The sequence below is a fragment of the Maylandia zebra genome, linkage group LG2 (assembly GCF_041146795.1).
Source record: "Maylandia zebra isolate NMK-2024a linkage group LG2, Mzebra_GT3a, whole genome shotgun sequence".
NCBI lineage: Eukaryota > Metazoa > Chordata > Actinopteri > Cichliformes > Cichlidae > Maylandia > Maylandia zebra.
Window position 1 is genome coordinate 1279842 of NC_135168.1, and position 14794 is coordinate 1294635.

General features: G+C 46.0%; 2 protein-coding genes across 2 annotated transcripts; one reads left to right on the top strand and one right to left on the bottom strand.

Moving 5' to 3' along the window:
- Positions 1-801: 801 nt before the first annotated feature.
- Positions 802-2325, top strand: LOC143413317 (uncharacterized). Its single transcript, XM_076876139.1, has 7 exons — positions 802-880; positions 1066-1245; positions 1375-1494; positions 1664-1726; positions 1810-1872; positions 1961-2062; positions 2165-2325. The coding sequence occupies exons 1-7, from the start codon at positions 802-804 to the stop codon at positions 2266-2268; spliced, it is 711 nt and encodes a 236-aa protein (XP_076732254.1). The 3' UTR covers positions 2269-2325.
- Positions 2326-8671: 6346 nt separating this feature from the next.
- LOC143413323 (uncharacterized protein F54H12.2-like) lies at positions 8672-9892 on the bottom strand. Its single transcript, XM_076876148.1, has one exon. It carries the CDS (start codon positions 9890-9892, stop codon positions 8672-8674), a length of 1221 nt encoding a protein of 406 aa, XP_076732263.1.
- Between the last annotated feature and the right edge of the window lie 4902 nt (positions 9893-14794).

Sequence of the window (14794 nt, forward strand, 5' to 3'; positions counted from 1 at the left end):
GATCCGCTGAGGAGTCAACATCCGATATTATCATTGCTTGTAACCCGGTTTCTTACATCTCCCCATAAAACAAGTCTTAGCGGGGAAAAAAGCTCATATTCGAATAAGTTTATTAAAGCACCCCCCTCTGTGGGAAAGAGTCAACCATGAGCCGAGTTTTGTCAACAGCAATTGTCCATTTGGTAAAACAAATATCCGTCTCAAAGTCGTATTTTACCGTTGCAGAAAACAGACGGCGTTCGCAAGAAGGCCCACACACACACACACACACACACACACCCCGCGGGGCAAGGAGGAGTTTTTTTCTTCATTACTTTTTACAATAAGTTTTCTCAATAGATAGAAAATGATGACGCTGAGGAGTCAACATCCGATATTATCATTGCTTGTAACCCGGTTTCTTACATCTCCCCATAAAACAAGTCTTAGCGGGGAAAAAAGCTCATATTCGAATAAGTTTATTAAAGCACCCCCCTCTGTGGGAAAGAGTCAACCACGAGCCGAGTTTTGTCAACAGCAAGAACAAGGTCAGACAGCAATTGTCCATTTGGTAAAACAAATACCCGTCTCAAAGCCATATTTTACCGTTGCAGAATGTGGGAAAACAGACGGCGTTCGCAAGAAGGCAATCAAAAAAAAAACAACCCACTCTAACTATCGGTATTGTCAAGAGAAAGATGCGAAAAACAGATGCTTCGCTAGACTAGGATAAAATGAGAGAAGAAGCGGAAGGGGAGTCGCTATCTGCTCATCCCCTACTGTGACAGTTCTACCAATCGCGAGGAAGAATCCGTGAATATTATGTCAGCATTCCGTTCAAACAACGCCGCCGATCAGAGCGCCAGAGCCATCTCGCCAGAACTGTTCATACCTCACCCCGGTAAGTTTTTTTCTTTACGACTTTAAATTATATATCAACAGAGATGTCAATAATTTGATTACTTTCTTTTAGATTTCTACATCAACGATTTCACGCAAGTGGACTACGGTACGTTTAAATAAGTATATACCATTTTTTAAATAAGTTTAGATAGACTTGATTTAACCATGCTCTGATACTTACAGAAACAATCGATAATGCAGTGAGTAACAGCAGAAATCCGGCCGTTTTCCGTGGCGAATTAGAAGCCATATCCCCCGCAGAACCTCCGCTGCCGCCGCGTCGAAGAGAAGAACGAGAAGACGGCACTATTTTCGTCTCCGCATACCGGGAGAACCGCGGAGAAAAAAGTTTTAAAATCGAAGGTAAACAATATGATGCATTATCCGCCATTTTGTTGAATAACAGGATGTGACGGAGTAATCCGAGTGTGCTATACCGCCCCTCCCGACCCGGAGCAGATTTTTAAAAAGTTTTGCTTTATTTCTCGACAGAGGTAATCGAGAATATACAGACCCCACCGCAGCGAAAAGAAGAAGAAGAAGAAGACGACGACGTTATTTTCGTCAACGCATACCGGGAGAACTGCAGGAAAATACCTTTTAAACCAAAAGGTAAACAATATGATGCAATATCCGTCATTTCGATAAATATCAGGATGTGGCGGAGTAATCCGAGTGTGCTATACCGCCCCTCCCGACTTGGAGTGGTATAAAGCGTGCTAGAAAGTTTTTTTTTTTTTTTTTTATTAAATCTTTCTCTTTTTGTTTTATTTCTCGGCAGCCGAGATTGCGGATATACCTATTCAAGCCCCCTCCGCTACAGACAATCGCGCGGAGGAGCGAGGTAAATAAAAAGTTTTTTCATTCTCGAAAAATAGGAAGGAGGAGGTTGTTTTCTTAAATCTCTTCTGTTTTATTTCTCGGCAGCCGAGATTGCGGATTTACCTAACCAATCCCCCGCCGCTACAGACAATCGCGCGGAGGAGCGAGGTAAATAAAACGTTTTTTCATTCTCAAAAAAAATAGGAAGGATGAGATTGTTTTCTTAAATCTCTTCTGTTTTATTTCCCCCCGACAGAGACCGATACAGAAAATCAGGCGGAAGAAAATCAGGCTGAGGAGGAACCGTCCAGATCGCCTCCTCTCAGGAGAGTGAGAGCTCCTCTCAGGAGACCGAGAGGTAATTGACGGGGGGATGAATCGATCCTATTAAACTTCTCTGCTCTATAAAAATAAAAAATGTAAGGTTTAAAAAATACATTCTGTCCGTCTTTTCTTACAGCTCGACGGATGCTTCATAAGAAGAGAATCCTTGAAAACCTCGCTTTCATGTACGCCATAACAGTTCGCACATATGCATCGATATACAGACACAAGGACCTGTAAAGTAAAAGCATGTAAAAGTCTGTGAATTAAGAAATAAAGAAAATCATGTCGGAAGAACACAGCATTCCTGAGACTTTGTTGGAAGCCGTGGCAGAATTAAACAGAAACGATGAACATTTAGCCCCACCGTTAGAAAACAATATAGCCCCACCACCACCACCAAACGACCCACTACAACCTTTAGAAAACGCATTGCAGGTCCTCCTTCAAAACATTGAAAACGAACGGCTTGCCGGTCTACTGAACTTTGACCCTCTGCAGCCGATAGAAAATGCTCTTCAGCTCTACGACCAGCAGCAGGGGGAGCAGCAGGTGCAGCAGCATCATCAGCAGCAGCCCAGGGAGGAGGAGGACCGGCCTGCGGAGCATCAACAAGGAGGAGGAGGAGGATCTCGGGTACAGAACGATGCGGTGACTCGCCGCGAACATTTTAATAATTTCGAAATAAGGCGAGTATTTAACATTCCCTCTCCGGATGAAGCGAGCGACCTCGCTCAATTTTACCTCGACGTCAGGGATAATTTTGTAGATCTAGCGGATAGGGTCAGACCGGAAGTTAGTCGTAACGACCGGGTTCAACTGGAGATCATCAGCGAGCACGCGCGAAATCACTCTGTTTTTAACGTCGATGACGAAAGCGCTGAAAACATTGTACCGGTTTTTGAGGACCTGCTAGCCAGGCTGATACAATCAAACGGAGCGATCGTCGCAGGCTCTCCCCTAGAAATTGTTGTGCAAGTAATTAGAAATCCTAGAGGCGGTGGCAGTAATGACCCGCGTAAAAAAATTCACAAAATGTTAGATGATGAACTTCTAGTCAAAAAGCGTCGCTGTCTGTACGTGGTAAAAAACAAAAACGATAATCTGTGTTTTGCCATCAACCTGATTCACCTCACTCAACCTCATTTCACAGATAAACAGGCCCTGGAACGCGGCAGAGAGCTGCAGCGTTTAGCGGGGTTGAGCGATCGCACTCAGGTAACTCTCACCGACATAGGTAAATTCGAACAAATACTAAAACGTAAAATCGTCGTGTTTTACAGACTACCCGAACACGCCTCACCCGCTGTACCTATTCTTATTCCACCATCACTATTACGGAATAAAAAATCTAAAAACATTTTTAGGAATTCAGTACATTTGCGACGAATGTCACCGCGGGTATTATAAAAGAGAAGAACACTTTTGTCAAAACCGCTGCAACCTCTGTTTTGACCCCGCATGCCCCTCTCACTTTCTGGACTCTGTAATCTGTACGGATTGTAACAGATCATGTCGCACACGCGCGTGTTATTTAAAGCACAAACAACCTAGAATTCACTCCGGTTCAGACCTCAGCGTTTGTCAACGATTGTATAAATGTCCGGACTGCAAGTTCCTCTCCCGTCGCGGAAAGCACAGGTGCACAGCCGCCAGATGTAAAATCTGTCGCGCGGAGCTTCCTCCCGACAACGATCAACACCTGTGTTACATCCAACCTTTGAAACATGAAAACTCTGATAACGCTTCCATAATCTTTTATGACTTTGAAACCTTCCCAGACAGGGAGGGGGCGCACGTCCCTTACCTAGTGTGCACAAAATCTCTAGAAGGAGAAGAGTGGCACGCTTACGGTGTAGACTGTGTTGAAAAGTTTCTCCAAAGATACAGAAGGAAAAAATATAGAGAGACCACGTTCGTTGCGCACAACGCGAAAGGGTTTGACAGCTATTTAATTCTAAGTCACCTGGTGGGGGGTGGGATGACGCCCTCTCTCATCATGCAAGGCAGTAAAATTATATGTTTCACAGAATCCGATTTCCTTCTCAAATTCATAGACTCGCTTTCTTTTCTCACCATGCGTCTCAGCGCTATGCCCAAAGCTTTAGGCTTCGAGGACAAATCCAAGGGATTTTTTCCTCACAAATTCAGCTCGCGGGACCGATTAAAATACTCGGGTCCGTACCCTCCTCCTTCAGATTACGGGGTGGAGCGCATGTCACCCCCCGAAAGGGCAGAGTTTTTGCGTTGGCACTGCGAGGCCTCCCGGGGAGTGTTTAACTTTGAAAAAGAATCCCTGTATTACTGCCGAAACGACGTTAATATCCTGAGAGAGGCGTGCGTAAAGTTCAGAGACGGGTTTATAGGCGAAACTAAAGTAGACCCTTTCAGCTGCGTCACTATAGCTTCAGCCTGCATGAAAGTGTTTCTCACCAATTTCCTACCCGAAAACAGTCTGGCCATCCCCTCGCCCGACAACTATGGCCGCAGGTTCAAAGCCTATTCGCACGCGTCCATTCAGTGGCTGGAGTGGGTAGCTCACTCTCAGAAAATTCCCGTTCAACACGCTCTCACAACCGGCGGGGAGAAAAAAATAGGCCCGTACTTTGTCGACGGATACGCGCTGATTAACGGGGAAAAGTGGGTGTGGGAATTTCTGGGATGCTTTTATCACGGCTGTCCAAAATGCTACAGGCCTGAGGAAATCTGCCCTTTGACCCGCGCTCCTTACGGGGACCTGCACGCCTCTGCCGAGGCGAGGCTCCGGGAGCTGAGAAACGTTTACAGAGTCCGCACGGTCACTCTGTGGGAGCACGAATGGAACAAGATGAAAAAATCGAACGAGGAGGTTATAAATTTTATGCGGAGCTACGAAGTCCCGGAACCTCTGTCTCCTCGCTCGGGGCTTTACGGAGGCCGCACTTCGGCCTTGAGACTGCGTTACAGCGCCTCGCCAGGAGAAAATGTGTATTACGTAGACGTCACATCCCTGTACCCTTACGTCAACGCCAAGCGCGCTTACCCTCTGCATCACCCCCAAATCATCAGAGAGAATTTTGCAGACCCTCGCAGTTATTTCGGGTTGATCAGAGCCACCGTTTACCCGCCGCGCGGGCTCTATTTCCCCGTTCTACCGTACAAAACCCCCGGAGGTAAATTAATATTCTCCCTCTGTCGCACCTGCGCCGAGACCAATCAACAAAGCGGTCCGTGCCTTCACGACGACGAGGCCAGAGCTCTCACCGGGGTCTGGGTCACCGTCGAGTTTAACAAAGCCTTAGAATTAGGTTACAGAGTGGTTAAAATCACAGAGGTCTGGCACTTTGATAGTAGCAGCAGCGATATTTTCGCCGGCTATATTAACACTTTTCTCAAAGGCAAACAGGAAGCCTCCGGTTATCCTCCGGAAGCTCGCGACGAGGATGAGAGGAACAAATACGTGGAAGAGTACCACAGGCATCAGGGCATACGTTTAGACCCGTCAAAAATAGAGGTGAATCAGGCCAAAAGACAAGTTTCGAAATTGTGTCTCAACAGTTTCTGGGGAAAGTTTGCTCAGAGAGCCAACATGACTCAGACCGCTCTGGTCAGAAAGCCGAGTCAGTTTTTTAACTACGTCTTTTCAGGACAGTACGTCTTTAAACACGTCTCTTTTTTAAAGACCAAAAAACAGGAAGTGGCTTTAATTCAGTGGAGCTATAACGAGCGGTGCGTGATACCTCCCGGCGCTACCAATAACGTTTTCATCGCCGCTTTCACCACAGCCTACGCCCGTCTAAAACTCTACGAGTATTTAGAAAAATTGCAGCGCAGCGTTCTGTACACCGACACCGACTCTCTGATCTACGTAGTGAAAGAGGGGGAGGAACCTTTAGAGCTGGGCAACTATCTAGGGGATCTCACGGACGAATTAGACGGGGACACCATCCAGGAATTTGTCTCCGCGGGTCCAAAGAGTTACGCCTACCGGACCAGAAACAAAAAGAAACTGGTGGTAAAAATGAAAGGAATAACGCAGACGAGAGAATGTTGCGAACGTGTCAATTTCGACAGTATGAGCGGGTTGGTGGAAAGTTACCTTTCTGGTATGAAGGAGGCGGAGCTCGAGACCCCTCAGCACGGGATTCAGAGGGATAAGAGAGGCTTTGTGCTCAAAAACAGAACATTTCAGAAAAAGTTTCGCGTGGTTTACGACAAGAGACGTCTCTTTCCAGACGGTACAACTCTGCCTTTCGGGTACTAGTGTTTTTGTTTTAGTTTTCTTCTAAAAAAATGGAGGAAACTGATTTTGATCACAGACTGAAAGTACCTTTTTCCTGTCTAGTTGTGGGTCCTAGCGGGTGTGGGAAAACTCATTTTGTAAAGTGTGTTTTGGAAAACTGTGAACGCGTCATGGATACTGTGCCCGCGAATATTGTGTGGATTTATACTTCTTTTCAACCCATGTATGAGGAGCTTTCAAAGACCAATAAAAACATTAAATTTGTCGAGGGGCTGCCTGATTCTTTTGAAGATTTCCGAGACGTTCTGGTGGTGCTGGATGACGTCATCTTTCAGGCCTCGGATCACCAGGAAGTGGTTAAAATTTTCACTCAATACCGCCACCATAAAAACGTCTCGGTCATGATGCTAACCCAGAATGTTTTCCATCAGGGTAAATACAGCCGCACCATCAACTTAAACTCCAATTATATGGTGTTGTTTAAAAACCCCAGAGACAAGCTGCAGATTGAGATTTTGGCCCGTCAGATTTTCCCTTCGCAAAAAACATTTTTCTCAGACAGTTTCAAAGACGCCACCGAGGAGCCCCACGGGTATTTAATCCTCGATCTCACTCCCTCGTGCCCAGAACGCTACAGAGTGCGCGCCGGTCTGCTTCCGGGGCAGTACCCCGTCATTTACCTGCCTAAACCCAAGTAGCCATGTCTCAGCGTATAAAAAGAAACGCAGTCTTACTGCAAGCTCTGTACCACGCGTCGCCGCAGAAACGCAGAGACATTCTCGCTCACAGCTCCCTGGATTTCCTCCAGGCGCTGTGCGAGATAGCTTTAAATCTTTTAAGGGGAAACATACCTCTTTCCGCTCCTCAATACCAAAAACTGAAACGCCAGAAAAAGATCATCAGGCTGCTGGCCGACAAGAAAACGAGTTTAAACCGTAAACGTCAAGTTTTAAAGAAACAAACGGGCGGGTTTCTTTTCCCTCTGTTGTCCGCAGCCGTACCCATTCTGGGGAACCTGCTGGGAGGAATATTTCAAAAACGCTGAGATGTTTAAAAAAATGATTCTCGTTCCCTCTCACGAGTTGAAAAAACTGACCCGACCCACCGAGCCTACCGTCAGAGAAACTGCCAAAGACGATTTGGACGAAAAGATGAAAGCCATACTGGAGGATCCGCGGCTAAATTCGTATGAAAAAATCAAAAGATACGAGTCTCTGCTGCGGAGATATCTCACACTCTCTAAACAGGACCGGGACGAGGAGAGTAGGGTGACTTTCCACCTCCCGCCAGAGGAGGCGCAGCAGCAGGTGCAGCAGCAGGTGCATCAGCAGGTGCAGCAACAAGTGCAGCGGCCCAGAGAGGAGGATGATGAAATGATGGAAGAAGTATTAAAATCCTTACCCCCTCGAGATCGCAAAAACGCCCGCTACATTATGCAGAAATTAGCTGAGGGTGGAGGAGGATGGACAAAGAGGGGTGAATTTGTTTACAAGGGGGATGCGGTGCGGGGTTCGCACATGATCGATCTATTTAAAAACCTCTCCCTCTCTTTTAAAAGTAAAAACCAAACGCGACCGAAAGGATGGAACGCGTTTTTAACTACTTTGGTCGAAACAAACATACCCTCATCCTCAATACATAACCGTAGAGCTCGCGACCAGTATGCGCGTCTTAAATCTGTGGAGGAGGAGGAGGGAGGACAGACACCTGCACGAAGGGGGAGAAAACCTTCTCGGGTCAAAATAACGCTTTCCCCGACCTGGACCTCTATGTAAAAATCAAATGTTTTTTTGTTTACAAATGAAATAAAAAACGCTGCAACAAACTTTTTTTTTGTTTACGTTTCTTTATTCGATACACACATCTTTAAACTTTTGTAAGGAGCACGCCCCGTGATGACCTCTGCGAGAGCGAGCGGGGCAGCGTCCTTTCAGAAAGTCAGACACCATGTCATCATTTTTAAACACATCGTTATAGTACAGAGAAAGTATTTTACCGACGGATAACCCCTGAGCCTTGTGACATGCAATGTTGCCCGCAAACGACAGACATAGGGTGCTGAAGTTGACGATCGTGATAGAGTATTTTGTCAGAGCGGCCTTCCAGAAACTCTGAGATGACCGAGGGATAGTGAGCAAAGTCGGGAGGGAATCCGTAAGAGTCAAAAAAAGTGGAGGAGCCGTCCTTTTCCAGAGTCAGAGCCAGCCAGTGTTCTCCCCTCAAGTGCGAGGGGTGAGTGTTTACTATAAAGTAGGCGGGGGGTTTAAAGTCGCGCCTCAAAAAGGCCAGCTGGTCCGAGGCCCAAACCCCGCAGAAAACGTCTCCCAAGGCGCGATGTAGAATGTGCTCCAGCTGAAGGTTATCCATGTGTATATATTTTTTTTTTTTTTTTTTTTTTTTTTAGTAATAATCCACCAGCACCTATCTTTTAGAGTCAATCTCCAAAATTGAGTCGTAGCAGGCGTACACTATGAGAGTTGTGGTCTGAGGTAGAGGAACTCTGAATCTCATCTCCAGCCTCAAATTCCCGTTGGAGACGGGAGACAGGGCGTCAGCATCCTCGCTGGGTTCCAGATTAAAGGCAAAAAGGGCGTAACCTTCATTAAATTCCCGGCGATCGATGCTCAGAGGTAAATCTTTGAGGTGTCTCCCCGTGGCGGAAAACATGTGATAAAACTCCCTGACCGAATTTCCGCGGTCAAACTGTGGCTGGAAAGCTTTGGCGGGCACCTGCCTGCCGTCCTGACACAACGCCAGATACTCCACATCGTTGTGTCTAAAGTTGAAAGGCGACAGATCCCTCCTCCCGGTGAAGGCGTCGTGATGAACCATGCCCAGGACCACGTATTTTGGCATGGCTCCCAGAAAGAGATTCTCTTGGTTGCAGATCCTGGAATTTTCAGGGATGGAGTAGGTTTTCACAGAAACGCGCGAAAGAGGATAGAGGGTGTTTCCTTTCATCAGGGCCGCGGCGTGCCCCAGCCTGACGGCCGGCGAGACAGTGACCTTTTTAACAAACAGAGAGGCCGAAGTTATTTTCAGAGCAAACTGCGAATCCCGAGTTCCCATCAGACTGAAGGCATCGCTGTTGCGTATCAATTTAATTCTCAAATCCACAGAGTTCAGCAGGAGCCTCTCGCAGAAGAAAATATCTGCGTGGAGGGGACCCAGCAGGTCCACTTCTCGCGACTCGGCCGTGAAAACGGCTCTCTGTTTTATCCCTCTGTTCGGCCCGTTGCTTATAACTATAGAATCCATGTCTCCGGCAGTGTCTTTGTAAAACAGACCGGCGCTGAATTGACTCTTTAGAGTGTCTTCTGAAAAGTTGAGCAGCGTCTCGATCATGGCCCTGTAAGGATGGGTGGCGCTGGACTGCGAAATCAATCGATCCCCCAGAATAACGTCGCACTGACTGAAAATTGTGTTGAGAGGATAATTGATGAGGGCTACCCCCGCATCGGGTGGGATGTTGCTCCCGTCCCTTTCCGTAATTTTCACTCTCAGATGGAGCATGGTGTCGTTCAGATCGAGATACTTTTCCCCGTCTCCGGGGATGAAAAATTCAATGGGTGAGTTGTCGTTCAAAGCAGAGAGGGGCTGACATTCTTGATATTTTTTATCCTCTATGGATAGCTGGGTCATGGGAGCCGAAAATAGATCCAGTTCGGCAAGGGTGCATTCGGCAGATTTCTTGTGTAAGAGAGACATTTTTTATTTATTTTCTTCTAAAATATGTCCGAGCTCCTCTGGGGCTTCCTTCTCTTCCCGCTGCCAGCCTTAACTGATTTACTTTTTACTCCGACGCTTTTATTTTTAATCCGCTCGCCCGGAGGGCGTTTCCTCTTCCTGCGGGAGAGGACCATCATACCCCCCGCCCCCTCCTGGCGAGGCTCTGTCAGCTTACCCATCACTCTTTTCACAGCGTCTGTAGCGATATTGGTTGCGGCCGTTTTCAGGTGAGGTTTAGCTACGGCGAACCCTGATTTGAAGAGAGGAGACACGAAACGAAACAGTCTGGAGAAGATGGATCCTATCCCTCTGCCGTACATCACGGGCGCTCCGTAAAAACCCGGAAGGGAACCTCCCACCTGCCCCTCATAATACCTCACAAAACGGTGGGGGTCCTGCGGGAGACGCGCCGCCATTGTCAAGCCGGTTTAAAGTGCAGCTTGACTATCGTTTTCCCGTAAACAAAATCCACGAATCTGTCGCGGTCCGTTTTAATTTCTACGCGTATGGTTTTAATGTATTTTTTAGAAACGCGCAAGTAATGGACCGTATTATGTCTGATGCTGATCACGTCTCCGTAATAGCCTTTCACGTTAAGGACGCTGAGCAACGGTGAGTAACTGTCACCGACCGGCTGGTACTGAACGATGTCGGTGTAGAGAAACAGGTTATATACGCCCGCGTTCATATCGCACGGATACGGAGTAGAGCGCTTCGACAGAGTCCACCACTCGTTCGTTTTCAATCCCAGCATGTAAGCCAGAGGAGGGAAGACCTTTATTTTATGGCTCCCGACTCCTTTGACATCCAGACGTTTGGTGATGTTGTTGAATGAAGCCTCGAAGGACGGGTCGTACTTTTGGATCGCCGGCACCAGGTGATCCAATAGATCTTTAACGCGTCCGTAATGACCTCCCCTGCCGAATTTTAAAATCACCAGGGGCTGATCTTCCTCCGTCGTCCGCATCAGCTCCAAGTAGGAGGCGTCCGGCGGTAGATTGTACCATGTGCGCGGATAAATGAATTCGCATAAGCCCACGCTCCATTCTCCGGTCAGCTCGAGGGGTTTGGCCAGATCCACCGTGTAGCAGCCGCTGGCGTTATCTTTAAATAAGCCCTTGCTGGCGTTGGAAGGCAGGGTCACGTAAAACCCTTCGGACTCCATGATGAATTTTAAAAAATGAGCCGAATGATGCGAGGGGTCTCTTTTTTTATACGCCTACCACTTCCGAGGCTTTCACCCAGCTGTTGAATTTATCCGGCCAGTTTTTCCACTTGACAAAAACCTGTTTTTCCCCTCTGACTGTGCGCCGCTTTAAAATCTTCTCCACATGAAACGCTTTGTCCTCGGTCAGTTTCACTTTCTGCAGCTCGGGCTCATAAAACGACCCATCGATGGGGTCCCCGTCATAATCTTGTAGTTTATACACCGGTGGCGATCGGTGAAGGACCCGGATCACAGTAAAGATTTCGTCCGTGAAACTCTGTTCGTATTTTTTATCAAATACTCCTCTCAATTTGGATATCCTCACCAGATCCGCCCTCTTAAATTTCAACTTTATTTTAGGACGGGCGGGTGTCTTTCCATACAAGTTGCGAAACACCTGATCCGCGTTCTCGGGGCGCACCTCGGCAGGTGCCATTTTAATGCTGCTGTGATAACTGCGGTTATATCCTTCTAACAGGTCGGGCAACACCTCCAGATAGCGTCTGGTATTGTGCGCGGTGAAATATCTCCACATCCTCGTTTTCAGGGTGCGGTTAAATCTCTCCACCACCGAGGCCTTTAGGTCGCTGGCGGTAGCAAAATGGGAGATGCTGTGATTTTTCATCAGAGCTTGAAAACTCTTGTTGAAAAACTCTTTTCCCGCATCGGTCTGTAAATTTTCCGGTATTTCACTCTCTCTCAACACAGATTCGAAAGCTTCAGTCACTTCCGAACCCGTCTTCTTTTTCAGGGGGCGGGCGTAAGCCTTTTTTGAAAATACGTCTATGACGGTTAATAAATAATTGAATCCGTCGTTGTATTCAGACAGCTGTCTCATGTCGCACAGGTCGGCCTGAAGCTGCTTCAGGGGTTTGGTCACAAACACTCTATTTCTCTTAAATCTTACTCGCGCCGGCTTGTGCAGAGTATAGGCGTCCTGCTCGGATAAAAAATTCTGCACCTTGCGGATATCAACTTTTTTACCAGTTTCATCTTCTAAAGCACGTCGAAGTCTATTTACTCCTCCGAAACTACCTGGGTGATGCGGGTCGTAATACACTTTTTTCATCTCACTTTTCTCGGCCATCTCGTCTTCTGATAAAAAGCTCGTCTGCGTTATAACGTCGCAGGAGTCGGCTTTTATTATTTTATTCAAAAACCAGAGATGAATGTTTTTTATTATTATTTTTTTGAAACCAGAGGGCTTAATGTGCAGAAAACAGGAATACATTATTCAAAAAACCAGAGATGAATGCTTTTTAAATATTTTTTATTCAAAACCAGAGGGTTTAACATGCAAAAAACAGGAATACATTTTTATTCAAAAACCCTGAGATAAAACACACTTATAGAATACAAACAGGAATACAAGTAAGTTACAAAAAAAAAACAGGAATACACTTTTATTCAAAACCCTGAGATAAAACACAGTTATAGAATACAAAAACTCTTTTTTTTTTTTTTAAATCCAAAACCAGAAGGTTTAACATGCGAAAAAAAAAACAGGAATACATTTTTATTCAAAACCCTGAGATAAAACACACTTATAGAATACAAAAAAACTCTTTCTTTTTTTTTAAAAACACGAGGTAAACATGTTAAAAGGTTACAAACAGGATACTTTTTTTTTTAAAGCATACACGATTAAAAAACGAGGTAGTTTTTTGTTTTTTCGTTTTTTAAAAAGAAACAGAATACATGATTAAAATAAAGCAGAATTAAAAAACGAGGTAGTTTTTTTTTTGTTTTGTTTTTTAAAAAGAAACAGAATACACTTTTATTCAAAACCCTGAGATAAAACACAGTTATAGAGTCAAACGGTTACAAAAACTCTTTTTTTCTTTTTTTTAAAAACATGAGGTAAACATGTTAAAAGGTTACAAACAAACAGGATACTTTTTTTTTAAAGCATACACGATTAAAAAATGAGGTAGGATTTTAAAAAACAGAATACATGATTAAAAATGAGGTAGGATTTTGTTTTTTGTTTTTTTTTTTTTAAAAAGAAACAGAATACATGGTTTAAAAAACAAGGTTAAATATAGGAAGCATGCAGGATAAGAATCAGCAACCTTTGTAAAACTCCGTAACCAAACGGAGTTCCCCGATTTTAACCACATCTTGCCCCACCAAATTGTCATAAGCGTCTGTGATGGCGTCAAAGACTTTCCTCACCGATTTCAGCTCATGAAGCAGGGTCTCCGCAACCATCCCGACTTTAACGTCCTCAGTCTTGATGTTGCGAGCAATCAGCAGACGTTGAATGGAAGGGACAAAGCGAGGAGTGAGCAGTTTCTTTCTGATGTTATAATAATTGTCGGAATAAAAATCATCCTCCAGAATTTGCAGGCACTCGTGTTGTCTCTGGCTGGGATGGTCTATCTTACATCCATTACATTCGTCGGTGCGGTGCTTGTTTATCACCAAGTTGACCAGATGATACACAGCCGTTTTCACAGTGTCGATGAATAAAGAAGACGCCCAGCCGTCCATCTCGTCGGTATGCTGCTGCCGCTGCCGCCTCTGGCGCTTCAGAGGCCCGTAGTAACCGGGAGTGTCGGGTACCAGCTCGCCCTCGTCAGAAAAACAATCGGTGGAGCTGGTCTCCTCATCGCGAAGCAGGGGTGCAGAGTCCATCTCTCTCTCTGAGCTAAAAAAGGCTTTTTGATCGGACTTTTAAAACAGAAGGAAGGGGGGCGTGGTCCGGGAGGGGCGGGGATTTTCAGAAGTTGAGACATTTCCTTACTCCTACAGCATCCCTCCAGCAGCGGCAAGTTTGAAAAAGAATTGTAATATCCTTCCTCACTTGCAGCATTCTTACGACCCACTCTTTGGCTGGTATAACCATCATGCTGCGAAATAATCCGCAGTCGGGGTTGAATTTCTCCATGACAAAAATGTCAGGCGCATCAGACTCGTCAGTCGAACGCAGGCTAGCTCTCATTCTCCATCTCCCCGTGGCTGTGGTTCCTGAAGACCAGACGGTTGACAAGATTGTTTTAGTCTTGATCAGCTGCTCATCATTGAAGCGTATGCCTCCGTTCCGCGGCGGGGGAGGGGGAATAGCTTCTATTTCTTCTTCCGTAGCTTTTTCTGGAGCCGGGGGAATGTTTTCTTTATTCTCAGCGGCTGCTTTCTCCTCTTTTATTTCTGGAGCTGGGGGAATGTTTTCTTTATTCTCAGGAGCTGCTTTCTCCTCTTTTATTTCTGGAGCTGGGGGCTCATCATCATCTTCTTCTGGAAGTTTTTCAGCCAGGGGCTCATCATCTTCTTCTTCTTCTTCTTCTTCTTCTGTAACTGTGTAGAGAGGATGATCATCATCATCATCAGCTGATTCAACAGCTGATTCATCAGGGGAGGAAACATCCTCTACAGAGGGGGTCTTTTCTTTATCCTCATCATTCTCAACAGCAGTATCCTCTTTTTCATCAGAGGAGACAGAAGGAGGGGAAGGAGGGTCTTTTTCATCATCAGCAGCATCATGCTCTTCTTCATCACCGAAGCCGGAAGGAGAAGGAGGAGGAGGGGGAGGAGAATCTACCTCTCTCCGGGGTCTTTTAGCAGCAACATCTTCCTCTTCAGGAATGGGAAAATCCTCATTTGCCTCT

Excerpts from the sequence above, each read along its gene's own strand:
- LOC143413317 (XM_076876139.1), top strand. The coding sequence starts at position 802 with ATGTCAGCATTCCGTTCAAACAACGCCGCCGATCAGAGCGCCAGAGCC. Across the intron at positions 881-1,065 it reads ACTGTTCATACCTCACCCCG|AAACAATCGATAATGCAGTG; the intron begins GTAAGTTTTTTT and ends TGATACTTACAG. Across the intron at positions 1,495-1,663 it reads AATACCTTTTAAACCAAAAG|CCGAGATTGCGGATATACCT; the intron begins GTAAACAATATG and ends ATTTCTCGGCAG.
- LOC143413323 (XM_076876148.1), bottom strand. The coding sequence starts at position 9,892 with ATGACCCAGCTATCCATAGAGGATAAAAAATATCAAGAATGTCAGCCC.